Source organism: Phascolarctos cinereus, unplaced genomic scaffold (assembly GCF_003287225.1).
Source record: "Phascolarctos cinereus isolate Bilbo 61053 unplaced genomic scaffold, phaCin_HiC Scaffold_5;HRSCAF=322, whole genome shotgun sequence".
NCBI lineage: Eukaryota > Metazoa > Chordata > Mammalia > Diprotodontia > Phascolarctidae > Phascolarctos > Phascolarctos cinereus.
The window spans coordinates 447,562,373-447,589,305 of NW_027555958.1; the positions used below are offsets into that span (position 1 = coordinate 447,562,373).

The window sequence follows — 26,933 nt, forward strand, 5'->3', positions numbered from 1 at the left end:
AAAAGCCTTAAATGCCGAAAAAAAGGAGTTTCTAGTTTATTGCGGAGGTCACAGATTAAAGCTGAACTTAAGGAAGCCGCTGTTAATTGGTTGTGCTGATTTTTTCCCTTTTTCTTTTTTATCTTTAAACAATTCTGTGTTCTGTATGGGATGGCTGAGGGGAGAGGGAGAGACACTGGGAGACATTAGGGTGATGTAAAAAAAACCAACTGTGTCAATGAAAACTTAGTTTACTGGATGGTGGTGATGGGGATGAAGGAAGCCTGAGCCGGCCTTCAGTGCAGGCTCCTAAATCCACACCTGGACTGCGAGCGCCCTGTCTCAGCACCCTCCAGACCCTGGCTCAGCGCCCTCCAGACCCTGGCTCAGCGCCCTCCAGACCCTACCTCAGCGCCCTCCAGACGCTGGCTCCCAAGCCGTGAGGCCATGGCTTGTTTTGTTTTAATTCACCAGGGAGCATAGTAACTGAAACAGGATCCCCAAAGGCATGGCAGAGTCAGATGTCTCCCTGCCTTTAGGGAGGTCCTCACTGCCGTGCCCCTGCTGACTGCCCCTCATGGCACCCACTCTTCCCTTTGGAGCTGCGGTCATCTGCCAGACTTCTGTCTTCATGTCATCGCCATCTGCCGTTTCTCCGCCAAATTGCAGCTACGGGGCATTGGGTTGCACAGATCAGCCCTGGAACCTCACGCTCCTGGGGAGCTGGCCTTCCCTAGGGTCCTTATCGAAAGCCATCTGAGTTGCTGGTCATTTTTACCACATCATGAATCATAGATTTAGGGCTACAAGGGACCTTGTAGGCCATGTGGCCCATTTAACAGAGAAGGAAATGAGGCCCAGAGATGGGCTGTAAGTTGCCCGAGGTTACCCAGCAGCACATGGTGGAGCCTGGGTCTAAGCCCAGGCAGGTCCCCAGGTCCTCCTATGCCATATCCAGCTGCCAGGCCTTCAGGGGCACTCTTCAGTGTAAGATTCCTGACACCCACTTTGAAAAGGGAGTCAGACAGCCATGATTCCACTTTATACAGTTGAGGAAACTAAAGCTGTGGGAGAGTCATTGTTACCCAACCAAGGATTTGAGCTGTAGCCTTTGCAGACCAGATGTTAAGAGCCCCTTTCATTCCATGACACAGGTTTCCAAATGCTTGAAAAACCAGTAAATGCCCTGGAGGAGTGACCCAGTGGTCTGAGTGGATCAAGGAGGACCAGTTGAGGAAAAGGCTTCTTGGGTCAGATGGGCCTTGAAGATGGGAGAGTCTGTTCCAGGCATGGGGAGCTATGGGCAAAACGTTGGAAGTCAGATGTGCCACAGAGACCCCCTGAGTCACCAGAGGCAGTGACCAGATTCATCCTCCCTGCCTCCTCTCATCTTTCCCTGCTGGGCCTTGGGCTTCCCTAGGTCAACAGAAGGCTTAGCTGGGCCCTTTCCCTTTCCCCAGTGGGCCATACTCGGCATTAGGGATGGTGCAACAGTCAAAGGGCCTGTGTTGAGTTCTTGGCTGGCTGCTAATGCCTAGAGTGTTTAGAGCTGCACAGGAAGCATCATAGCATGTTGTAGGTAGAGCGGCTTTCTCTGCTCTCTAGGCCAAGCCCCTCATTTTAGAGAGAAGGTGAGTGACTAGGCCAAGGACACTGCTAATGAGAAACAAAGACAGAACTGGAACCCTCTTGAATCCTCCCCAGGCTTGAGTCCAACAATCTTGGCAGTGATCCCTAGCCTCTGCCTTTAGGGACGGGGAGCTCACCACCAGTTACTAATTAATACAGTAGCTAATTATTAGGAACTGAATGTCATCCACCTCACTGTAGTTTCCCCCTTTGCCCTGGTCCTGCCCTGTGGGGCTAAGCAGAGGAGAAGTGATCCCTTGCCCAGCTTCTGATCCTTTAGACACTTACAAGTCTGTAGTCGTGGCTTGTGTCTGTCCTGAAGTGACCTGACATAGCTCTAGGCCCCCTTGCCGTCTTGTTTGCCCCAGTGTGGCAGTTTCCTTCTTAAGATACGATCATGTGCTGTGTGGTGGCATTCAGGGGTCCTGGCTTTGAATGGTGCATGTGCTGCTCCCTACTATGTGAGACTGTGGATGGATGTGTCTTTTACAGGCCTCAATTTCCTCATCTGTAAAATGAGGAATCTTGGTTGGATGGACTCGTTCACCTCCAAGTCCTCTTCCAGCTGAGACAGTGTAGGGTTTTCTAAGGTGTTCAGTTGTGTTCTGTTTCCTTGCTCCTGCCTAGCCTGGGGCAGTGAGGGGGATTCCAAGGACACCCATCTTTCCTGTTTAGTTCATTTCTCATTCTTAGGGCCAGGCTTGGGCAGACTCAAGATTCTTGGAAGCCCCTGGCAAAACCAGCCTGGTGGCCCTTTGCCTCCTGCCTGCACTTCCCTTTGCTGGGGGGTCGCTTCATCTAGCACAGGTCTTGTGCTTGGGTTATTCACTCATGAATTAATTTTATGTACTTTGGAACCTAACTAAGAAAAAGGCAAAAGAAGGGGCAGCTAGGTGGCGCAGTGGATAGAGCACCGGCCCTGAAGTCAGGAAGACCTGAGTTCAAATCCGGCCTCAGACCAAACACTTGACACTTACTAGCTGTGTGACCCTGGGCAAGTCACTTAATCCTAATTGCCTACCCCCCCCAAAAAAAAAAGCAAAAGAGTGGCCTGCACGTGGTTGGGGCAGGCTTCCCCTTGGCTGGACGGTTTTGGCCTCATTTGGGGCCAGCATGCAGGCAGAGGAGAGAGGGGAAGGGCCCCAGCGCAGGTGAGGCAGCTGCTGCTTTTTCCAGCCCTTGGCTCTCTGTGCCCGCCTGTCTGTGGGGTGTCTTGGCCAGGCCCAGCCCAGAAATGAGCAGGTTCATCGGATGCTCATCCGTATCAAACCGCACTTTGGGCCCACCTGAGTTTTCTCTTGGTGTTCAGCCTTGGTGGTGGCCAGAAGCCTGACTCCAGCAGAAGTGCAGACCAAAGCCTTCCCTCTGGCATCGCCACCATCCTTGCCTTCGTCCCTGTACCTCCCCGGCACCTTAGAGTTCACCAGGTGCCTCTCTCAGGACAGCGCTATTAAGTAGGTGATGGGTGCAGAGCCTCAGAATCCTCCAGCTTTTACTGGTAACCCTTTGTTGATGGTGAGCTCACTACCTTCCACAGCAGCCCATCTCATTTTCAGACAGCTCTCAGTTCTTCTGTGGAGTCAAAAGCTGCTTCTTAGCCACTCTCCCCTGCACCTTGAGAGCCTGTCTTCTAGGACCCAGTAGAACAAAGCTCTTTTCCCATCAGTCTTCATGGTCCTCCTAAGTCTTCTTTCTTTGAGGCTCAGCATGCTTAGCTACGTTCTCCATTTCGTGGGCACTCTCTAGCTTGGGTGTCTCTGCTAAAATGGGGCTCCCAGAGATTGCACACAGAGTTCTACCTCTGACGTGGCCCAGGAAATAGCTTAGCTCCCGGACTCACGACCATCTGCCTCAATGAGCAGCCTAGGGATAGCACATCGTTGATGCAGGTGCCACTTGTGGTCCACTGCAGCCTCTAGATCTTTTGCAGAACAACTGTTTTCTACCTAAGTCTTTTCCATCCTAGTTTTGTGAAGTTGATTTTTTGAAACCCAAGTTTACCTTTACTAAGTTTCATTTCTCTGAGGCTTTTTTGAGCTTGGACTCAAGATTCAGTGTGTTAGGTATCCCTTAGGCAGATAATGATGACTCTTGAGGTGATCATTCAGTCAGTTTTGAATCTAATTATACTCTCTTGCGGACTTTGTCCCTCTCATCGTTAAAGGCTCCCCCTGTGGCAGAAGCACAGCAAAGTGTCCTTGTGTGGTGAAGACACAGAGCTTGGGAGTCGGGGCATGCGGGTTCAGACCCCGTGCTCTGTCCTCTTAGCAAAGATCCTGGGGCTGCTGGCGACACAGGGGAAATGGCTTATTAGGGGTCAAGCATGCCTTCCCTAGTGGTTGTGCCGGAAGGATGGCGGGGCAGGAGGTTTAACCACTCGGACATTTAGAAGAGATGTGGGGGCGAGAGCAAGACCATCCCAAAAAGATGTGCGTGGCCAGGTCATAGAAGCTTATTGGGTGCCCTGGCATGGTGGGGCTGCGTCTGAGAGGGACCAGGCGGTGCTGTTCCTTGACAGTGGGATGATGACTCCTCCTGTGCCCCTCCCTGAGCCACCACTGATATCTCTGTTGTGTAGTATGGTGGGAGAGTACTGGACTTGGGGATGGCAAGACCTGAGTTCAGATTCTGCCTTAGACAGTTGGTTCCTTGCTGTATGACCCTGGGCAAGTGTCTTAACTTTTATGAGTCTTGGTTGCATCTTCTGTAAAATGGGAAGAATGATAGCATTCACTTCCTCAGGTGATTGTGAGGATCTGGTCAGGCCCAGTGGAAAGTGCTCTGGAGGCTCCGGGCTGTTCATGGCCCGTTGTCCAGGGGTCTTCCACTTCGTTGGAGATAAATGGTGTGGGCATGAACAGCCATGACACAAGAAGGCAAAACACCCCGGGGCTGTTGGGGGGAGCCCCGCGGGCCAAGGCTCAGGTGGGGAGAAGTTATAAGAGAAGGGGGTGAGCCAAGAAGTCTGGGTTAACCCAGGCTGGGACACGCAGCTCCTCGAGGGGAAATGATGTGACTGAAGACTGGGAGCGCAGCTGCAAGCCAGATCCCGGAGGGCTCTGAACACCAGGGTTTAGGGGTGTCTGCTTCACTTTGCAGGCACGTTGGAGAGCTCTGGGGGAGCTGCCATGATCTTCTGAGCGCCCCTCGTGGGCCATACCGCCAGCCGCCTTATGACTGGTGAGCTCCTTCCCATCCCTGAGAGCCTTTGCTCTGGTCAAGTCTTATCCGAGGCATCGTGTTCAGCTCAGGGTGTTGGAAAACAGCCAGGATGGGGAAAGGTCTGGCGTGCAGGTCACGTGGAGATCAGATGAAGAACATGGAGGGTGTTTGGCTAGAGCCTAGAAGAACCGTGGTCACTTGTTTGAAGGACTGTCCTTTGGAGGAGGTTGGAGGAGGGGCAGGCCTTGTCCAGCTCGACCTACAAGGCAGAACTAGAACCAGGGAGAAGGTGCAAAGAAAGTGACTTGAAAGCTAAGTTCTAACAGTTGAGGCAGTCTGAGAGAGGAATGGAAAGATGGGCAGGACCACTCACTGGAGATAGTGGAAAGGAGCCCCTGTCCCAGGAGGTATGGGTTAGGCTACCTGAGGTGACTCTGTGGTTCTGTTTCTGGTTCCCGACCCAAACCTGTGGTTCAGTTAAATTTGCTAAGTCCCTTCCATGTTGAAAGCACTGTGCTAGGTGCTGGACAGGCCAGCGGACTTTCCTGTGTGTTTTCTGTGGGAGTTTATAAAGCCTGTCCTATTCTGAGTTTCTGTTAGCCTGAGTGCTTGCCTGGGAGCTGAGGGCTCCTTACCTTTTCTGTAAAGACCTAGACATAAGCCACATGCTGATATTCCCTGGGGAAAGTTGGTTGAGGGTCAGGTCTACCAAAATTCAGATGTTTTCAGATGTGAGAGAGGCTACCAGGATTGTGCCAGGCCATGTAAACCCAGCGCTCAGGTTTGAGTCTGTAAGTTCCGTTGGGGGGTTGTAAAGGGATTGATTGATTATTGATCTGGTCATAGGATTTCAAGTGTACTGATCCTGTAATGAGGAATTGTGATTTGGTCAAAGTCATCCAGGGAATAAGGGGCAGAGCCGATGAAGCGTTCTTTCTCTGGGCTAGGCGCTGTGCTGAGTTCGGGGGAACCCTCAGGGAGCTCATGTGGTGCTTTGGAGTTGGGAAGAGGCTGTATGTCTGTGGGCAAAGAAGCAAAAGTCTGTTATACAGAGTGATTCTGGGAGCGAGAAAACACTGACCTCTCGGAGGGATCTGGAAGAGCTTGCTGGAGGAGGCAGCCCCTGCCCCGAGCTCTGGGCCACCTTCCCTTGACCGTCAGCAGTGGGTCAGAGAGGCCACAGCAGCCTCTGGGGTCCTGCTGCTTACTTTGCAGTAACTCTGAGGGATCTACTGGGAGCTGGCCGGGGCCTGCGAGGCCACCCAGGTGGCCCTGATTTCAAAGCTGCAGCCTGTGGGAGTGTTGGCTACCCAAGGGCTTGGCTTGTGAGCGCCACATTACCCACTGGCCTGCTCTGGGCTGCCCCTCAAGGGCACCAGGAGTCCTCTGGGCTTCTGTTTGTCACGTGAGGTTGTCTGCTCAGTACAGAAAGACCCGTGTGGCTCTGGCCAGCATCGTGTGCCCATTGGTGAGCTAGGCCAGCATCCTGGTCCTTGGGAACATGGGTCTGTGTGACTGTGCAGCCTGGAGGAACAGCAGTGTGGGCCCAGCTCTCCCTTCTGCTCTCCTCTCAATGTGTGTATTTAAAGGTGCCAGTGACCCTGCTGGGGTCAGGTGGCCGGGAGGGAGCCAAGGGGTCTGTAATGTGAGCAGGGGGCGGTGATCACTAGGATCATTGTGGTCCCTGCCCAGGGCCATGAGCCAGGGTTATTTTTGGGTTGGTTATGTTTGGGGTGGGGGGGAGGGGAGGTTATTAACCCTTTGACAACCAGATTTCAGGAGACTGAAATTCAGACCCTATGAAAGAAACTTTAGGTGATGATGTTTGCTGTATTTATTGGTAGAGACCGTTGGTCAGCACTGAGCCTGTTGGCATCGGCAGGCATTCCAGGAGTGGGGACCTGGCCTTGATCTCGATGTCTCCGCCATGTCTGGGACGCAGACAGCCGAAGGTCTGAGGTTGCAGGCCTGCTTGACTTCCTTGCACGGAGTAGGCCAAGGGTTCCCGGCCAGTCGAGGCCCAGTGGCCTTTCTGGTGTGCCCTGCGTACTCCTGGACAGTAGGAGGTCACGCGGACATGGTGCCCCCGCCACGGAGCTGTGGGGCTGGGGAGCGAGGCATCTGCTTCTGAGCCTCGGTTTTCTTAGCTACAAAATGGAAGTCGTATGTTCACCTCTGCCCTCACAGCTTTTAAATCACTAAATCATCGAGTTCTGCCAGAGGATGAGTGCTCTCTAACGTGTGAATGGGCTAGAGCTGAGGTTTTTCTCCCCACCTCACTTTGTCATAGTCTGGCCCTGGGGAGCTGCCCTAGGCCCCCCACAGGGTCAGCCCTTGCCTCTCTTCTCTCCCTCCGACAGGAGCCAGGGGCCTGGGGTGGGGTGGGGGGGACCCTGCCTGGGGAGGAGCAAATTCTTGAGCACTTTGATTTCCAAAAATGGCCCGATGAGCACGCTCGGTCCCCTGTGCCCCTGGCCCCTGCCTGGAGCAGCTGCTCTGTGGTCTGCTCACAGCTCTTGGGTTTCTGTGAGTGATAACTGTATTTCTGTCCCAGTGTGAGTCTGCCTGTTGGTATGTGCAGCCTGGGCCAGGCCTCCTCCCCCTTTCCCTCCCCCCCACGGGAGCTCGCCTGACGTGTGGACAGTGGCGGGTGGCACGGAGCTGGGGACGCATTTCCAGACCGACCCCGGCCCTGGGCTGCTGCTGCCGGCCAGAGTGAGTGATGTTAGGAGGACCCTCCCAGCAGGTTTGTGCCTCCTCTTCCAAATCAGTGTCAGCCAGGGCTACCTTTCCTTTTTTTGGAGCCTCCAGGGCAGGGGCTCTTAGTTCCATTGGGCAGCCAGGAGGGCCGTCCCCGTGAATTCCCTTGGATTGAGCCCCAGGGTGTCTTGGAGCTCCGTGTGTTGCTGCCCTGGCTGGGTCCTGCCCCACGCCCTAATCCCTGCTCTGAGCTTGCTATAACAAGGGCTGGAGGTGCCCAGGCAGCAGCAGCGGCGGCAGCATGAAACGGAGGCGAGAGAGGCTGGGAGCCCCATCTCTTCGGATCCAGTAAGAGGGCGGGTGTTGGGGAGGAGGGGCTGCTGGTGTTAGCCTGGGGCTCTCTGGGGTGATGTGGCTGGGCAGGCTTTGGGGTCGGGAGAAGCCAAGGAAGCTGAAAACCCTGAGGAGCGGGCACTCACTGCCACGGGCCTGTAGTCCTCGCGCCCCTTGGCCGTTCCCACCAGCATTGGGATTTGGTGTCTCTCCTCCCTTCGCTTCTGTCCCCAGCTAGACTAAGAGGAGCCTGGCTGGTTTCTTTCTGCCTGCAGCCAGAAGAGAAGTGTGAAATTGGTTGAGGAGGCAGTGGAGTGGGCCCCCCAAGATTGAGGAGGCCAGAAGGCAGCCTGTATGTGGGTCATTGCCTCCTAAGCTGGTGGATTCTTTAAGCAGAGATTACCAGGCAGGGAGCTCTTGTGACCTTGCTGACAAGGTGTCCCAGGAGCCTTCAGGGAATTCTAGACACAGGAAAATGAGGGGATAGAACTCCCAGGTTCTTGTGTTTGAAGACTGCTCAGGGAATGTAGACGTGCCTCCCATCTGTCCTTCTGGGTCCTGCCAAGTGCCTGGACATGGCATAAGACTGAAAGTACCTCATGAAACAGAAGGAGAGGCCGGGGTTCAGCCCCCATGCTTTAGGAGGGCTGCCTTTGGTCCCTGCCCTCCGCCTCTTACCAGGCTCACTGGGTGAGTTAATGATTCTCTGAGGTCTTAGATAACGGCCCAATTTGGGGTGTAGTTATGCTGGGACAGTCCCTGCATTCACTGTGCCTGCTCTGACAGAATGGATCCCCTTGTTGGCCACGGGAAATGTTTGGGGGCAAATGACAGTAACAAAGAAGGGACCAAAAACTAGCTGGTGGGAGGGAAACGGCACTGGCAGAGGGCCCTCAGGGAGCCTCCCCTGCCCACCAGTAGCTCCAGCTCTGGGCCTTTGTTCAGCTGTCGGCGGGGTGCCCTAGGAGTGGCTGGTGGCAGGGGGATTCCTGGGTGATGCCGACAGTTAACTCCAAACAAGATCAGGCTTTCTGTATTTGGGGTTTCCTCCAAATGAGATGGGAGTGTCCTTCTCCTCCCCTGGCTTGAAGTGGGGCAGTTCCTTAGTGGCTCCTGGGGCCTCCAGAGCCCTGGAAACTCCCTTTGTGACCCTACAGTGCATGATAGGCAGCAGCTGCGCCTGGACGGGGTGGGAGAGAGGAAGGGAGCTGACATCACCAACTCTAGTATTTGCTTTGAAAGATAGAGTTGAACTTTAGCCCACTGAATGCTCAATATTTGGGCCTGTCCCTCAGGGATCAGCCAGTTAGGCTGTGGCTGTGTTTACACTTCTCTTTCCAAGCTGATGGCTGACTTAAGAGGTGCTCTGGGGTTCCAGAGCCCCCCATGCCTGGTGCTTGTCAGGACCCCAAGGCCTGGAGTGACACAGAGATCCTGGCTTGCCTGGTACTCTTCTAAACAGAAAAGCTACCAGCTGAGTAACAGCCCTCCTGGCTGCCATATCCTGGCGTGGTTCCTGGGGCAGGCAGGCAGTTAACAAGCATTGATTAGGGGTTTACTACAATGCTAGGTAAACAAAAAAGGGCCCAAACAGGGTCCCTGCCTTTGGGCGGGCCACGTTCTAAGGCATGGTGCTGTTCCAGGCTCCCCTACTTGTGGGCTCCTGACTTAAGGGCTCTCCCTCAAGCCCAGGCTCGGGGGCCTTAGCTTGGGCTGGGTTTGGGCTCCTTGTTTTCTGGGCCTTTTACTAAGGTTCTGGCTCAGAATAGCCCCTGATTGTCCAGAGCTTGTCACTGACCCCGCCTTTTCTGCTGGGATGCCTTGGCAGAATCTCTTCTCTTGGTCGAGGAACCAGTGATGTCCATCCGCACTTACCCTCTTCGGCATCGGCGCCTGCCCTGTGCCACCCCCAGCTTCCTCTCAGTGCTGACGGGGCCCTTGCCACAGCTCCTCCAGTCTTTTTCCTGAACTTGCCAGCCCAGAGTGGCCCTGGAGGCTGCCACCCGTTCCTGTGGAGGTAAGGACTTGTGCCCCTGCTCAGGAGGGCCAGGCAGCTTTCCCCAGCTCCTTCAGGCTCTGTACCAGACCAGGCCAGAAGCCAAGCCGGGAGGGGACCTGTGCCTGACAAGGAGGCATCCAGCCCCTACTTGGAGACTTGGGGCGGGAGTGGAGAGGGGGAGAGCTCTCTCCCTATCATGTCCTCTACAGCTTATGATCCCGTGAAATAAGGGCGTTGCCCAGGGACGGGGAGGTTCCCTAGCGCTTGGAGCTCTTGAGGAAGAGGATGGGTGACTCTTAGTTGGAGATGTTTTTATGGGGATTCCTGACCTTTATGGGTTGGGGCAGGGGTTATGGAGCCCCTCCAGCTCCTCACAGTTGCTGTGAAGTGATAGAGAGACTGATTTGGGCTCAGTATAAAGAAGGATGGGCTGCATTGGTGGGGAATGGGCTTCCTGAAGACTGGTAAAAGTGCTAATTATCATGAACTTATAATAAAAGCATTTGTTGTAATAATTTATTGTACTAAATTGTAATAATAGCTAGCATTTCTATAGGGCTTTAAGGTTTGCTAAGCACTTTATAAATATAGTCTAATTTGATTCTCACAATAGCCCTGGGAAGTAGGTGTTATATCCCCTTTTTACAGATGAGGAAGCTGAAGTCGAGAGGGGCCAACTCAGACAGGCTCACACAGCTATTAAGGCTGAATTTGATCCCAGGTCTCCCTCCCTCTAGGCCCAGCTCTCTATCCACTGTACCCACTGTACCACCTTATTGACTCCAATATAAAGAGAATAAATACAAATATGTACAAAGTAGTTAAATACAGGGCAGGGTGGGAGAAAGGCTACTGACTGTAAGGAGAGGAGCGGATGGTCAGGAGAGGAGAGCACGTGAGTAGGGAGTGTGGGGAGGGGAGTCATGTCCAGTGTGGCTGGAAAGCTAGGTTGGGGCCAGGCTGTGGACAGCTTTAAAAGTTAAACAGAGAAGTTTCTCTTTGATCTTGGAGTTAGTAGAGAGCCAGTGGTGTTGATTAAGTGTGTGTGGGGGGGGATGTTAATGTAGTCAGAACCATGAGAAAGGAACATTCCTGTGGCAGCAGTGTGGAGGATGGACTGGAGGCAGGAGGTGAGGGGGTCCGAGCTAAGACAGTGGCTTTGTGAGTGGCAACATTTGGCAATTGATTCGTTAGTTGGGGGTGAGCTCTAAGAAGCTGGAGCACGCAGGTGGCCAGACCCTGGGAAAACCGTCTCAGGCTAAAGCATGCTGAGAGTGAGCAGCAGACCTCAAACCCGTGTGTGCCTTGGGGGGGGATGTCTGCTCCAAACATGTGAAGACTTCCGCAGTTCTGTGGGTGGGCTGAAGCAGGCCCCAGGGAGCGTTCAGAGCTTGGTCAGACGTGGAAAACGCCAGGGTCGTCCACTGCGCCCTGAGCTCTTGGCAGCTGCCTTGACTTTTATCTGGCCACTGGACTTTGATGACTCTGGAAGAGAGTGGGGCTGACTTGCAACTCTGCTTCACTTAAATCTGATTAATTAGCAAGTCAAGGTATCATCCAGTGATGTCATTGGTCATCTTCAAAAATAAAGGACAAGCAAATACGGGGTGAGCGAGAGTGAGGAGTCCAGAAGTATTATTCAGTATCATGAGGTTACAATAGAAGCCAGAACACTGGAAAGGTGGTGGTGCCCTTAGCAGAAATAAGGAGGTTAGGAGGAGCCTCTTAGAGAGTTTCGGAATGGGGGCAGGGAAAGACAGACATGCTGATATATGATGTCTCTAAGACATCCCATTTGAGGTTTCCAGTGGGCAGCTGGAGACGGGGACTTGGGGGAGTCTGGGAGTCCTCTGCATAAAAATGGCCCTTTACCTCAAGGAGCTTAGTTTTGGGGGATATGTGGGGGGGAAGACCACCCACAAAATAAAGCTGAATCATGGGGTGATGAGGGGTGGGGAGAAGCCAAAAAGGCCCAAATGAGGGCAGATGGGTGGGAAATGAGGAGATGTCCGTTCTGTTGCTCCTTTCTTAATTGGAGAAGTTTATGGCTCCACCTTCAATCTCGGGGCAGAGGGTACTGATGAGTAGCCGGAGGAATCCAAAAGGAGAGCCGGTGGGAATACAGTGCTGTGTTTGGAGTCTTGTACAAGAGTTCTCCCACAGCGACCCTCTGAGGTGGCCCTCACCAAGGCAACTGTCACCTTTGAAGGAAGCCTGGAGCTGGTGGCTGTACAAGGCTGGGGGCCTCCAACCCATTGGGTGGTGAATTGATCATTAATGTAGGAAATTATAGGGGCAGGCACAAACAGTTCTTTGGATATTCACCAGGAGACACTGGGATTGGCAATGAGAAATAGGGCAGCAATCACACTTTAATAATTTTGACTGAGTCCCAAGTTTTATGGAACGGATCCTTTTATTAAGGGGATTTGTTCTGTGAAGTTTGGATTCAGTCAAAGGGCCGCACTTGAGGGCCACATGTGGCCTCGAGTCTGCAGGTTTTCCACATCTGCATTAAAAACAGAGCATGTAGGGGCAGAAAGCTCCGAGGGGCAGGTGGTGGTGTGGGGCCAGGGAATGGGATGGAGATCTCGTGAGGAAGAGGATGGGCAGGAGGAGAGGCTGAGCTTCTCACTCACATAGCCAGGGCTCCAAATTGGCACACGGGGCAGCATGGACCCCAGGGCCTGAGGGGCAGGAATTAGAGGGCTCCTTTTTATAGGGTTTTTGGGGAAACAGACCATCTCCTCTTTGTGCCCACATCTTGTCAAGATCGTCACCCCGATGTTGTCAGCACCTTTATGATGTTCTGTTGGCCTGGATTTTGTCTGGAACGTACAGATCATAGACCTAGAATCCTTGACAAGCAATGCCTAGATGGGGACTCAGGAAGACTGCCTGTGTAACTTAAAGAAATTCTCTGAGCCTCAGTTTCCTCATCTGTAAGAAAAGGAGATTTTCACAGCTTCTCTGGGTAGTTGTTGTTTGGCTCAGCCACGGTGGCGGGTGATGTGCTAGGTCATTGTCAGCTATGAGAGCCTCAGACAGCCATTTCCTTTCCTTGGGGTACAGAGGTGGGCTGCTGCCTGGGGCTGGAGTAGATGCTGACTTCGGAGTCCCAGGACCTGGGGCCACATCCTGCTTCTGACCCTCCCTCTTTGGGTGAACTGGGGCAAGGTCCTGCGAGTGAGAGGCCCTGTCCTGTGTCAGACCTCGATCCTGGCATGCCCCAGGTCAAGATTCTTTCTGGTTAATTGTCTTCTGTTTTCTTTCCCAAATCCATCCTCTGCCATGTTCTGTCCTCTTGGCCCCTCCCTTCTGGAGCTGGTTCACTCCATGGTTTGTCTCCCCAGTCCCAGGTATTGTTGGGGTCTCTTGGCCTGTTGGCATCTCTGCTTTTAGGAATGGGCCTTCTGCATGGCCCACGAGTGCTGCCCCCTCTTTGCCTTGGTCCTGGTCACTGCCAGGCAAGGCCTCTCCTGACACAAGGCCCCAGAGGGATGACCTGTCAGGGCTGCTGCCCAAGGGCTCCTCTGGGCAGGGGCTTGGTCCTAGAGCATCACTTTAGAGCTGGCAGGGAAGACCTCAGGGACCACAGGAAGAAGCTGAGGTGCAGTCGCACGTGGCTCGCAGGCTGAATAATTAGGTCTGTGCAGACGTGGGGGTGGGAGAAGAAGACAAGGAAAGACTCCTTGCAGAAAGTGGGCTTTGAGCAGAATCTTGGAGGGGGGCAGGGAGCCAGGACGAGGTGAGGAGGGCGTGCATTCCAGGTACGGGGGAGCCATCAGAGGACCGTGAGGCAGTGGGAGGTAGAAGCGAGCAGCCCCGGGGCCGCGTTGGGATTGGAAGCCAGGTGCTCTGATGCCGGGCTGCCTTTGTTGTCATTGCCTGGTGCTGAGGCGGCTTGGAGCAGAAGGCTGCTTGGTGCTGTGTCCTTAGAGGGTCCCTTCTGGAGTGGGACACCAACGTGAGAAATCAGCACATCTCAGCCAGCCTCAGAAACGACTTTCAAACAAAGAAAGGCTACCTGGGCAACCCCTGTCCAGGGCCTTCGTGTGGCTGGGTACATGGCGAGCTCTCCGGAGCGTCTGTGCATGTGAAATCGTCGTGGTGAGGGTGGGGAGGGCTAATGATGAACGAAACCAATGGAATAAGAGGCTGTGTAAAGGAAGACTAAATGTGTGCAGTCTGTACGTGAAGAGGGAAGAGACAGCATTCGCAGGCCTGTCTGCCCTGGCCTTCCTGGGCCAGCTCTGTGAGGGAATTCTAACCAGGCTGAGGCAGGCACTCCAAGGATGGTCCTGGGTGTGATCCCTAGTGCCCTCAGGCCTGTATGTGGAGGGGCCTGGGAAAACACAAAGCCCAAAGTCTCAGGACCTGGAGGAGCGGCCATGGCCTGGGAGTGGCAGGTGAGAAAACCAGTAGGAAAGAGCTCTGGAATGGAGAGCCCTTGGGGGAGAGCGGGGTGGTGTGAGGAGGTGCCTTCTTCTGGTGAGCCCAGCAGCAAGGGAGACAAGGGCTGGGTGTGTCAGCTTCCATGGGCTTATAGCATCTTTTGGAGGGAACCTCAGAGCCCACTTAGTCTAACCTGCCTGTTTGACAGATGAAGAGACTGAGGCCCAGGTAGTGAGTGTTCGGTGGGACCTGGCTTCTCTGCCAAAGGAGGGTGTGGGCTCCGTGTTCTCTGAGGTGCCTTCTCGCTCTCAGGCCCACAGTGGGATGTTTACTGATTGATCTCTGGCCCTGGAGCCCATCAATAACCTTGGACAGGTCTCTTCCACTCTGGGTTTCTGCATCTGGGAAACGAGGGGGTTACATTGCAATGGATGGTTCCCAATATCACCCCTCCATGTCATCTCTCTTCATGCTGATATTTTTAAAAGAATCTTTTTTTTATCACTCCCTGGTAGCAAAGTGTAGGAAATTGAGTTCCTGGAAAGATCTGCTTTCAAGGATGCTTTGCTGCTTCCATAAGTTTGAGGGAGCGGCTCCCGACTGAGCCCCAGTCCACCTGGCCAGCGGTGGAGTCTCCTGTGTCCTCCCACAGATCCTCCACAGAGGCTCTGCCCAGGACCCTGGCCTCCTTCCTCTGGACTTCAGGGTAGTTCCTAGATACCAGGAGAGTCCTTGGGTGGCCTACCTGTTGGCCGTCATTGTCCCTTCAGGCACGGACTTGGGAGACTGGTGTGAAATCTTACCTCTGACATTTAGCATCTCTATGATCGTGGGCTAGTCACTGTATGACTCTGAGCCTCTGTTTCCTCATCTGACAAATGGTGCTACCAGATAGGGTGGTTGTGAGGTTCCAGTGAGTTCATGTTATATAAGTGTTTCACAAACTCTAGATGAATAATGTTGTTGTTAGCAGCCTAGCAGCTAACCAGCCTCTCTTCTCTTCTGGTCATGTGTGCCCGTCATGATGTGTGTGCATGGGGGGTATTGGTAGCCTACTGTAGGATCTCAGAGAGAGAGAGAATTGATTATTTACTGTGGACCAGCTGCTGTGTGTGCTAATGCTGGCCATAGGCTCTGCCCTTGAGGAGCCTTCTGAGTGAGGAAGACCCGACATAAGGAGAGATGGAGGTGGGGAGGGGGCAAGGCTTCTGGGGGAGAATTTCTAGAGTTGGGAATATGGCTGAGGCCTCTTCTGAAAGAGTGGTTTGAGCAGGTGACCAGCCCCCAGTCAGGAGAACGGGGCCTCAGGGCAGAGCTTTGGCCAGGATGAGAAGGGAGCCACGTGGGGGTATCAAAGTGGGAACGAAGTGAAGCCCAGCTTCGCCTCCTACTTGGAAGGGCACTCAGAGGCCATCCAGTCCAGCCAGGGCCTGAAGCAGGGCTACCACCAGGGTGTCCAGCAACCTCTCCTTGGCCTTGAGGCTCCCAGGAGCAGGAGATCGTGTTCTCTGGGGCAGCTGAGGCCATTGGAAGACCTCTTGTTCCTGACTTCCAGCCTCAATCTGTCTCTGCTTCTCCTGGCTTCTGGCTCAACCCTTGAAGAGCCTCCCAGTCATCTAAACAAGCCTGGTTCCTTCAGCTGATTCTTTTCTGGGCTGGGCTCAGGGCCCTTCTCCGTCCTGCTTGCTCTCCTCTGGATGCAGCCCTGCTCATCACTGTTCTTCCTAGAGCCCAGAGCTGCACACAAGGCTCTAGGTGTGGCCTTCCTGGGGCAGAAGACGGCAGCAGGACATCTCTTGTTCCTGGATGTGGTCTCCCTCCTCAAGTAGCCCAAGTCTCCATGGGTCTTCCTGGCTGTGGTCACCCTGCTGCCATGAGCTGGAGGTCCACTCATAACTTCAGATCATCCTTGGACAAGCTGCTGTCTGGCCATGCCTCCCCATCTCCAATCTAGGAAGTTGTTTTTGGGACCTCAGTATCCTATTTGAGATTGCACTCATTGTGGTCCAGGGTTCCGGCCTGTGCAGCTCCTCTTGGATTGTGACCCTGTCAGGCGTCAGTTAGCCCCGCCGGCTTCTCTGCAGCCTCTGAATGTGGGATAGATGACAAGCAGGCCCACGATGCCGGGAGGAGGAGGAGGAAGAGGGACTTTGTGAAAATCCCCTGGTCCTCGATGAGGTTGATCTGGCATGGTTGCCGCCTCTTTGGAGTCATGACCTCCCTTTCTACATTTCACTAACTGGCCCCATTCACAATCTATCCCAGGAATCTTCCGGGAATCAAATCCACACTCATGGGCCTGGAGTTGGGAGACTCTGCTCTTTCCTTTTTAAGAAAGTCAGGCCATTGGCCCTCACCCAGGCCTTTGGGACGAACGCCTCCCGTTCTCCATGGCCTTTGCCGGCTCGGCAGCATCCCTGCCAGTTCTTCTGTCAGTGCTCTGGGTGCCAGAGGACTCGACCTTGTTAAGTCTGAGCACCCTTACCACAGACCCTTATTCACTGTGGGTGTGTCCGCTCTTTCTTAGACATTTTTGTTCAATCATTTCCAGTCCAGAGGTCATTTTCCTTGGCAGAGAAAATGGAAGCAAACACTTAAGAATGAAAATAAGCATGGCACGCACTTCTGTGGCAGTTGAAGATTTTGCAAAGTATTTGACACAGGTTGTCTCTCCTTGGGCCTCCGGGCAGCCCTGGCCGGGAGGGGCTGTTGTGGTGTGCGCTGGATCAAGGAGATCGCTTCATTCAGCAGGGAGCGGTTGTGTGCCCATAGTGCGCCCTTTTGTGTGTTATGGGTGCTGGGCAGACCAAGAGAGAAATGACACACAGCCCTGCCCTCAAGGACCTGACACTTAACGCAAACCTGGAAACATACATAAATATGCAATTATTTTGGTGGGAGTGGGGAAAGGGGGAGAAGGCTAACATCTGGGCAAAGCAGCAAAGGCTTTCTTTAGATGAACAGATGGTGCCTGAGCTAGGCCTTGAAGAAACTTGAGAATTGTGAGGCCAGGGTGACGAGGAAGCTCCCTGTAGCCATGAGTTCTAGGCAAAGGTGTGGAGGCAGGAAATGAACAGTGAGCATGCAGGAAGGGGAGAAGTGTGAGTGTCTCAAAAGCCGCCCAGGAGCAGGCCCTGCCAGAGATGGACAAAACTTGGGTGGAAGGTGGACTGCAGAAGGGAGAGGCTAGGGAGGAGGCCAGGGGACAGAGGCTGAGGGCACTGGGGGACAGGCAGGATTCCCAAGGGTCTTGACGGGCTGGAAGAACATGAGGCCGAACTGAGGAAGATGACAAATGTGAAGTTTCACCCTTGGACTCTTGGGGCGGAGGCTGGATGGCTCCTTACTTGCTGTATTGTCAGGTTGTTGTTGTTTGGAGTTGGGTGTGGGGCTAACTATTGCTGGCTGCTTCTGGTGCTGGCCTTCTCACCTCCTGCCTGGACTGTGGCAGTGGTGAGTCTGCCTGCCACAAGGCCTGCCCAGCTCCAGTCCATCTTCCATCCCTGCCCTGCTCAGTAACCCTTAGTGGGTCCTTAGTGCCCCCAGGAGCAGATACAGAAAGCTCTGTCTGGCATTCAGAGCCCTTCACGCCCCAGCCACTTCCTACCTGTCCAGTCTCGTTACATCTTCCTCCCTGACACTTACCCTTCTATCCAGTGACAGTGGCCTCCTGGCTCTTCCACCAGCAGCACTCACCATCTCTTGGCTCAAGGCATTTTCTCTGGCAAACATTGAGTGATTCTGTGTGTCTGTGCCTGGATTGTTCCTCGTTTGCTCCTCTGTGCCAGGCTTGTGAGCTGTTTCCCAAATTTCTCATGTATTTCCTCTTTCGGCTTAGGTGGTCAGTAATACTGGAAAACCTTGGCATTGCAGGGTAATGGGTATCAGGAAAAGGCCACTTAGAGTGAATCCATTTCCCATTTCATAAGAAGTTGTGGGGCGAAAGATTGGATTGGGATTTCATCTTGAAAAATTAAGCTAAAAACTGTCAATGAGTTTTTTTGTCTTATAGTTTACTAAATTTAGGTTCTTACTGATTTGATTTGACTCAGATGGAGTTTCCTCACTGCTGTCTCTCCTAGCACCAATAATAATGTGGTCTGGGGGAGGGGTAAGGAACCTGCGGCCTCGAGGCCACATGTGGCCTTCCAAGTCCTCGAGTATGGCCTTTTGACTGACTCCAAGTTTTACAGAACAAATCTTTTTATTAGGGGAATTTGTTCTGTGAAGTTTGGAGTCAGTCAAAGGGCCGCACTTGTGGACTAGAGGACCACATGTAGCCTTGAAGCCACAGGCTCCCCACCCCTCTTGACCACTTAAAAAAACCAGTCAGTCAAGTCAATAATTGAATCAGTCATGGAACTGACGTTTAAGTGCCTCCGGTGTGCCAGGCGCTGCCCTAGTGCTGGGAAGAGAGAGATACCTAGGAAAATATTGTGCCCTCTGGAAGCTTGGGGAGGAGGGTGGAGAGAGAATAGTCTACATCTAAGTACGTATACAAAGTATAAATGCTAGCAGCTGGAGAATCCAGAAGCTTGTGTCCTGGAGGTTGGTGTATGGACTAAACTCTGAAGGAAATGGGGGGTTAGGAGAGGCAAAGGTGAGGAGGGACAAACAGCCTGTGCAGAAAGGCGTGACATGGAGAGAGGGGACATAATGTGTAGGGAGTAAGAGAGGAGTTCTGATCCTAGAGGTAAGGGGGAGCCATGGGAGGTTATTGAGTAGGGGAGTGACCCGGTCAGACCTGTACTTTCAGATATGCCTGGAGTGGGCACAGACTGGAAACAGGAGCCCAGTGAAGGAGCTCCTCCAGGGCTCTCAGGTAGACATGGTAGGGGTAGGGAATAGATGGAAACAATCTGAAAGGGAGATGAGGACGGAGAGCATTGAAGAGGACTCCAAAGGTGGGGTGAGGGGAAGGATAACGGATAGCGTGAGTGTCTGTTAGATTAGGGGACGTCCAGTTTGAAACGTCCTGCGCTGATATGGAGAGCTGGGCCTTGTGTGCTTAGAGATGCTGTGACCCCTTGGTAGCCGATGAGGTCGCCCAAAGAGAGAGTAGTGGGAGAGAAGACCCGTCAGTTTTGTTTGTACAGACTTGCTTCCTCCATGAGACTGTGAGCTCATTGAGAGCGGGAACTGTTTGTTTTTCGCCTTTCTTTGCATCTCCGGTGCCTAGCATAGTGCCCGGCACATAGTAGGTGCTTAATAAATAAATGCTAGTTGATCAAGTAGAGAAAGTGACCAGAAAGCAGTTGTGTTCAGTGTTATCAGTCTGAGGTTTCATTTCTTTCTTAGGACCCAGGTCCAAATAAAGATGTCTCTGCTGATGGCTGAGCCCTCCCTCAGGTACCTGGCAGGGTATGTGGATTATTTTTCTTTTCTCTTTTTTGGGGAAAAAAAAAGATGAAGTCATTCCCCTGTTGTAGGAAAGGCCGTTTTGGGCCTGTGGAACATTGAATGTGCCCAGAATCATCATGAGATCATTGGATTTTTATGTTTCTTCCATCCTGGCAACCCCTTTGCCTTAGTGCCATTGTTCTAGGCTCCTGTCAGCTGCCTCAGGCCTTAGGTTAGAGATTGAGTCCCTTGTGCTCCTAGAGGGGAGGGGGCTGTGTGTCTGGGGCACGAAGAGTGGTATCTCACGTGCCCAGAGCCTCTGTTTCAGGGGGACGAGGGAACAGATGGCACCGGTGAGGAGGGCATTGTGCTGTCTCTAGCCATTGCAGGGTGGCTCATTACGTGTAGAACTGCAGCATTCACTCTTGGAACCCAAGAAGCTGCGTGCTCGAGGGATGTCGGGCCCCAACTGCCAAGACTGGCCAGTTAGAATGTAAGCTCCTCGAGGGCAGAGGCAGTTTTTCTCTTCTTTTCGTATCCCTATTACCTAGTACAGTTCTCTGTTGTTTGAGGTCTTCACGCGTCTCAGGGATCTTGTAGAGGCTCAGGCTTTGCCTTTCACCTCTGAGATTCTCTAAGATCCAAAGTCCTTTTCAGCTGAGAGAAAGTCTGTGACGATCAGCTTTTTGGGAAGCCTCGTTAGTTTGTGAGGATGTGCTCAGGGACACTCTGTGTTGTGTGGTGCAGGGGTGGCTCTGTAGGATTTCACAATGACTGGAGCACTTGGCACAGCAGCCCTGTGGGGCATGGGGACTTTGGGGCCCCCTGGGTTCTTGGATCTCTGCTAAATTATTACCTTATTCTTACTTTCTCATCTTAGGGAATTTTGTCCGTGTGTTTGTGTCAGTCCATCAGAAATCAGCAGACATTTATTAAGCACCTACTGTGTGCCAGGCACTGTACTAAGTGCTGGGGATACAAAAAGAGGCAAAAACCAGTTGTGCTGTCAAGGAGCTCACAGTCTCGTGGGAGAGACAGAAAACAAGCAAACCTATGTACAGACAAGCTATTTACTGGACAGATAGGAGCTACTTGAGTAGAAAAGCGTTGGGATCACGAGAGGCCAGGAAAGGCAGTGCCCCACAGGCTAGAGGTGCTCCTTGGGGCCTTTGCAAGCTGGCCACCTGTCTGCCCTCCATCTCACATGCCCAGAAGCCTTTTTCCTGTGACGCTGAAATGCCAGCCCTGGTCCGGCATCAGGTCCTTATGGGGGCCTAAAGCTAAAGGCAGGGTTCTGGATGTGGGGTGGGAAGTGTGAGAGCACTGTGGCCTCTGTCGGGCATGGCAGGTCGTGAGGACCAGCATACCCCTCTGGTGGGCAGCCTCTGGGAGCACAGAGAGAGTGACTCATGAAGGAGCCTGAGAGAGGGGACAGCAGCACGGCCAGTGGCTCCTCAAGATGCATTTGGGCTGGAAACTTAGTGAGGGGAGACACCGGATGTGCACAGGAGAGGATGTTTCCCTTTCATTCTGTCAGTGAGAAATTTCCATTAGTGGGCACTGTGGCCTGTTGCTGGGACTGTGATGCTTGACCGTAACGGTGCGGTCGTTACTCACGGGCTGTACATGTGGAAGCTGCCGTGCCACAGGCGAGAGAGGCTCCCCTCCTTGGGACCACAGTATTGTCCGTGGCTGCTCTTCTTCCCTCCTATCCTGCTCAGAACCACTTTGACGGCTTCCAAGGCTAGAAGTTTGGACTGAGTCTAATTCAGTGAAATTTAATAGGAATAAATGTTAAATCTTATTTGGGGCTAAAAGAGTCAGTGCCATGAATACAAGGTAGGGGAGGTGTGACGTGGTAGATGGCTATATGTCTGCAGGAGATCTGGTGGTCTTAGTGGACCACAAGTTCCACAGGTGTCAACAGTGTGGTCTAGCAGTCCCCACAGCTAAGAGAATCTGGGATTCCATGGAGAGGCCTGGACAAGTCTTCTCTTGGTTGAGCTTCAGTTTCCTGATCTGGAAAGAGAGGGTGTGGCACTAAATGACCGCAGTGGTCCTTCCAGCTTTAATGTTTTAATTTAAAAAAAAATTCTTTTTTCCCTTCCGACTTTAAATATGTGACCCTTCGAGTCCTGCAAGGTCATCTGAGTGATTAAGTGTCCACTTAAATAGTGTTTCAAGGAGGTGGCATGGAATAGTGGGCATTGGACTGGGAGGCAAGAGCCACCCTGTATTACATAGTCATTAGCTTTGTGATCCTGGGCCAGCCGCTCGTGCCTGTGCCTCAGTTTTCCTCGTATGTAAAACAAGAGCATTGGGCTCCATGGCCTGTAAGATTCCTTCTATCTCTGAATCCATGATGACAGGAACAGATTGGAGAGAGCCCCTTTGTCCTCTGCTCTCATCAGACCTCATCTGGAGACTCGTGCTTGGCTCTGGGCACCACATTTTAGCAAGGACGCTGATAAACTGGAGTGTCCGGTTCATGATGGACCAAGAGAAGAGTATTGGAGACTGTGCTGTGCAGAGAGCAGTTGTAGGAACTGAGAATGTTCCTACAACTGGAGGAGGGAAGACTTCCTGGGGTTATGGCAGCCAGGTTCAAGTATTTGAAGGACTGTCTCCCATGGAGGAGGGGAGTAGGTTTGTTCTGCTTGGCCCAAAGGGCAGAGGCAGTGTGGCCTAGTGGACAGAGGAGAGGGTAAGACTCAGGATCAGTGAGACCTGGGTTTGATTTTTGCCTCTAATTCTTTATTGACCCTGATACTCAGTTTCCTCATTTACAAAATAGGGCGAATAGTAGCTCTGACCTCAGTGGGTCTTTCTGTAACGCACAGAAGATGGTAAAGCACGTTGTAAACTTTAGAGCTTCATGCTCACATCTGTTGCTGTTACTGCATCTATTTCTGTTGTCATCACTCACCAGGGGCTATAAGGGACGTCACTGAGAGGTGGGTCCAGGCTTTAGAAAAGCTGTCCCAAAGGAAAGGGAAGTCTGGGTACTCTCTGACCACTTGTTGGAGGTTTTGTGGATGGCATTCTTGGTCGCTGCTAAGGTCTGTTCCGGCTCTTTGATTCTGTGGCTGTAGCAATGCTCTGATAATCATTGTCGAGTGCTTGGAGGAGGAGTCCTGTGGCTTCCCGGACCTCCCCGGCTGACGAGCGCTCGTGTGACAGGCCCAGTGTGGTTCTCAGTGGGAGAGAGGAGGCAGTTCTGGGTTAGATCGCCAGCCTCGGGCTGGGCCTCCTGTTGACCTTGGCTGCTGTGATTGCTGAGTGAGGGCCTCTCAGCTGCGTGATTCCTGCTGCTGTTCTTGTCCCCTTCCACCCCCATGGTTCGGGCTTTCTCCATTTCTGTGTGTTTTGGCAGTGGCACACACTGACCGCAAAACCAGCTTCTGGGGTGGGAGTGGGTTGTTGGTGACTCATCCGTGAGGTCAGCCCTCAGAATGGAGCCTGACATGCCCTGAGACCCCCACAGGGCCTCCTGACTCATCACATGGGATTTCCTCTCCTCCCGATGGCATCCTCACGTGAAGCTGATCCCATTCTAAGTTTAGGAAAATCATTCTCTCTCTTAGCCACATTCGGTGGCAGACACACACTTGGATCTCAGCATCCCTCACAAATGTTCTACTTCAGTGAAAACAGAAGTTTGACATTCCTTTGTCTGAGCAGGACTTCCTGCCATTCCATCCCTCTTTGTGCTTCCTGCCTCCTCACCCTGTCCTTAATTCAGCCTCTCTGCCCTCCCTCCTCCCAGGCTGTCACCCAGATCCAGCTTCACTTTCCTCCCTGATCATTAACCAGTTCAGTATTACACTGCCTCTGCCCTCCCATTCCTTGTTCCCTTGGCCAGACCCCAGGCCTGGATTATCCTCAGCATCTGCCTTCTCTGCACCCACTCATATGGTGCCACGGGATGTGGGTGCTCTCCCGTCTCAGCTGGGCCCTCACTGCAGCAGGAGTGTCCTTCTCTTCCTCCCCAATGGATTCTGTCACACTGCCCGCGATGTTTATTCCGGACCTTTTTTTCTTCCATTCAGCCTTCCATTGCCTAGCCTCCTCCCACCCTCTCAGCTAAGAACCTCTCCTCTTACTTTCCTGAGGAAATAAAGGTCATTTGCCAGGAGTTCCCCCCACATCTTAAAACTCTTGACACCATCCTCCTCTCTCTCTTCCTTTACTGGGGTCTCTGAGAAAGAGGTCTCTCTTTTCCTTACCAGGGCCCATCTTTTCCAGCAGATTTCCCCCACTGTCAATCCCCCTCTCTCCTCCTTTGACCTCCCCTACTCTCCTGGCTCCTTCCCTGCTGCCTTCAAATGTTCCCATGTCTCTCTCATGCTTACAAGCCTTAACTAGACCAAGCTGTCATCCTACCTTTCTCCTGCCTTTCTCAGCCACACTCTTTTCTAGAAGTGTGGGTGCTCATTGAGTCTGCGCCTTCTCCTCTTCTGACCCTGATGCACGCCAGCTTCCGGCCTCATCACACAGATGAGTGAACGTCATTTCATAACCACCAGATGTCCCGACCTGTTGTCTGTCCTTGTCCTTCCTGCCCTCTCTGTAGCGTGTAGTGACAATGACTGCCTTCCCCTCTTGGACACAGTCTCTCCTCTGGGTTTTCAAGCCCCTGCTCTTTCTTGATTCTCCTCCTCTCTTTCTGGCCACTACTCACTGTCTTTTCCGTCTTGTGCCTACTGACTGTGGGCATATCTCTAAGGCTCTGTCCTTGGCATTTTGCCTCTCTCTCCTCTCTTGATGACCTCACCAGCCCTCATGAATTTAATAATCATCTCTGTGTCCAGCCCTTAGTCTTCCTCCTGGCTTTTCAGTCCCACCTCATCATTCAATCCCAGCATTTCAAATCGGATGCCCTAGAAATGCCCAACCCAGAACGCATCTTCCAAAGCTGCCACGTACTTTTCCTGAGCTGAGGTCTGACTGCGGCACCTGTCTTTCTGGCTCCATGTCTGCCTCCAGTCTACCTGGCAAGTTCTCTTTGAACTGCTCTCCTTCCCACGCTCTCAGTTCCACACTAGCCCAGTCAGGAGTCCCCGTAGGCGACCGTCATTTTCCTGTCTCCATGAGTTAGCCCCCACTGGTCTCCCCGTTTCTGGCATGCTCTTCTTGCTCTTCTCCTGGCTCTGGGAATCCATCTTCCCTGAATACTTGGTTCCCCCCCCACCTCCTGCCACTTCCTACAGGAGGCCTTCCCTGATTCTCCACCCCCACTTTGTGTCTGCTTTGACTTCTGAGTACTCTGCCTCTCCTCCCAGTAGAATGTAAGCTCCTCGAGGGAAGGGGCTGCTCCTTTTTTGGGCTTTGTCTCTCTGGTGTCTTGCGCTGTGCCAGACTCATCGTGGATGCTTAGTGAATGCTTGTGCCAAGATCCCAGAAGAAGCCTTGAAAGGCGCGGCAGAGAGAAAACCTCGTCTGATAACACTGATGATTAATAATCCATCGAGGGATGGAGCAGGGAGCCCTTGCCAGAGGCGTCTTTGCTCTTGTGGAGCACAGTTCCGGCATCCTCCAAATGAGAGAGGGAATACCTGGGGATGGCGAGTTAATGAAGCTCCTTGTAGGACACACCAAGATGGGAAAACCTGTTTTAGTTTTAATGCCGCATTACATTAATCAGTTCACGGGAGTATAAATCCACTTTCAAATAAGAAAATTATTCACATAAAAATGCCAAATGGCTGAAAAACTGCTCTCTCTATGTGATCGTCATCTGTTACTTACCTTTTCAATGGAAACGCAGGCCCGTGCCTCTGTTGTGGATATCCTTGCGCCGCTGACTGTCTCAGGCCCTTGGACATGGCAGAGCCGCCGAAGTGAGGTGCGCAGCCGCTCTGTGAGGAGTCTGCCCTCACCATGCTCAGAGGAGAAACCGAGGGGAGGGAGAACCCCTATGGTCCAGACTGTGACGGGCAGTTGGGGGGACAGCCAGTCATGGAGCTGGTCCATTAGTGAGGAGACACCGTGAATGAACTAGTTGCAGCAGGAAGAGATGAGCTAAGAGTGCGTTTGGGAAATGGCGCTGGGGTTTAATGATCCTAAGCTGCTCCTAAAACCAATCCTAAGTCACACCACCATCTTGTGGTGCCACGTGGTGGCAGATGAAGGGATGCTGCCATGTCCAAAGGTCTCCGATTGTGGTGGACCCACCTGGCAGCAAGGAGTGGGATGGTGTTAGGGAGCTGCTGCAGACAGCCAGCAGAGATGCCTGTGGAAGGTGGCCTTGAACCCACCTCCTTGGTGGCCATGAGCCACTAATGAGATTCCACTGGTAAAGCACTTAGCACAGTGCGTGCCTGGCCCACGCTGGACACCTCCTGGACCTTGGATGGGAAGGTGAAGATGGGCTGCAGTTGGCTGTGGTGGGGAGGTTGCCGTAATCCAGAGCCATCGAGGGCTCTCTCAACAGGGACATGGGCTTCTCTGACAGGGCCGAGTGAGGTTGCCAAGCACGTAGTGCGTGTTCAGCACAGTCGATCACTCTGGGACAGTGGCATTCTCTGGACCCCTCGCAGGGTTTCGTCAGCTTTATTTGTGCTGCAGCTATGACACTACTCCCAGCGAGAGCCCAGAAGCAAGGCTGCCTGTTGTCTGAATGATGCTGGCAGCTCTCTCCCTCTGCTGGGGCATGAGTGATCAGCCACCATCGTCGTTATCAAGGACGTTTATAGACTGCTTGAAGGTGTGCAAAGCTCCCTGTGAAGTAGGCATCATTTCCACTTCATAGATGAGAAAACTGAGACACAGAGGCTAAACAACTTGTCCAGTCACAGAAGAGGCGGGCTTTGAACCTGGTCTTCCTCTCTTCCCTGCGGCCTGTGCCTCCTGTCTAAATTCTGAGCATCCATGAGATCCCCAAGCGCCCAGCCCTGTTGGTGCAGACACCGGTGATGACGAGACTCTTCAGTGCCATCTTAATCTCTTCTGCATGTTGCCTGGCTGGCGGGCTAGCTGCCTTTTCCCGTGATGAGCACCCTCAGGGCTATTTCCTTTCTTACTCCTTACATGCCAGTCACCATTGGCCCATTTCCCCCCTCACTTTACAGAAGAGGAAACTGAGGCCCGGAGTTGCCCTGAATTACGCAAGTTTGCACAGATACGTTAGCACAGGGCTGCCCTTCAGACACAATTTAGCCAAGTCCAGATCCAGCACTCTTGACTTTGTACCTAAGCAGATACTAGGTTGAGGTATCTGAACTTCATCCTGTAGGTAAAGGGGAGCCATTGAATGCTTTTGAGTAGGACAGTAGCCTGATGTAAGCTGTGCGGTAATAAGATCAGTCTGGCCCTGAGGAGTATCTGGAGGATGCTCTCTATTAGCATGCTCTGAGATGCTGGGGCAGGGCGTGAGCAGGGGGCTAGCAGCAGGGGC

The 26,933-nt window shown here is 52.9% G+C and overlaps 1 protein-coding gene across 16 annotated transcripts in view; it reads left to right on the forward strand.

Moving 5' to 3' along the window:
* The window catches only part of MAST2 (microtubule associated serine/threonine kinase 2), a 161,476-nt gene that overhangs the window by 74,111 nt on the left and 60,432 nt on the right, over nucleotides 1–26,933 (forward strand). For 8 of the 16 annotated variants that reach the window (XM_020987611.2, XM_020987613.2, XM_020987612.2 and 5 more), the window contains one exon: nucleotides 9,632–9,820. The exons of the other annotated variants lie outside the window; for them this stretch is intronic. In XM_020987611.2, the coding sequence (XP_020843270.1) occupies nucleotides 9,632–9,820 (189 nt within the window). The remainder of the gene's footprint in view (nucleotides 1–9,631; nucleotides 9,821–26,933) is intronic. 16 annotated transcript variants of the gene reach the window in all.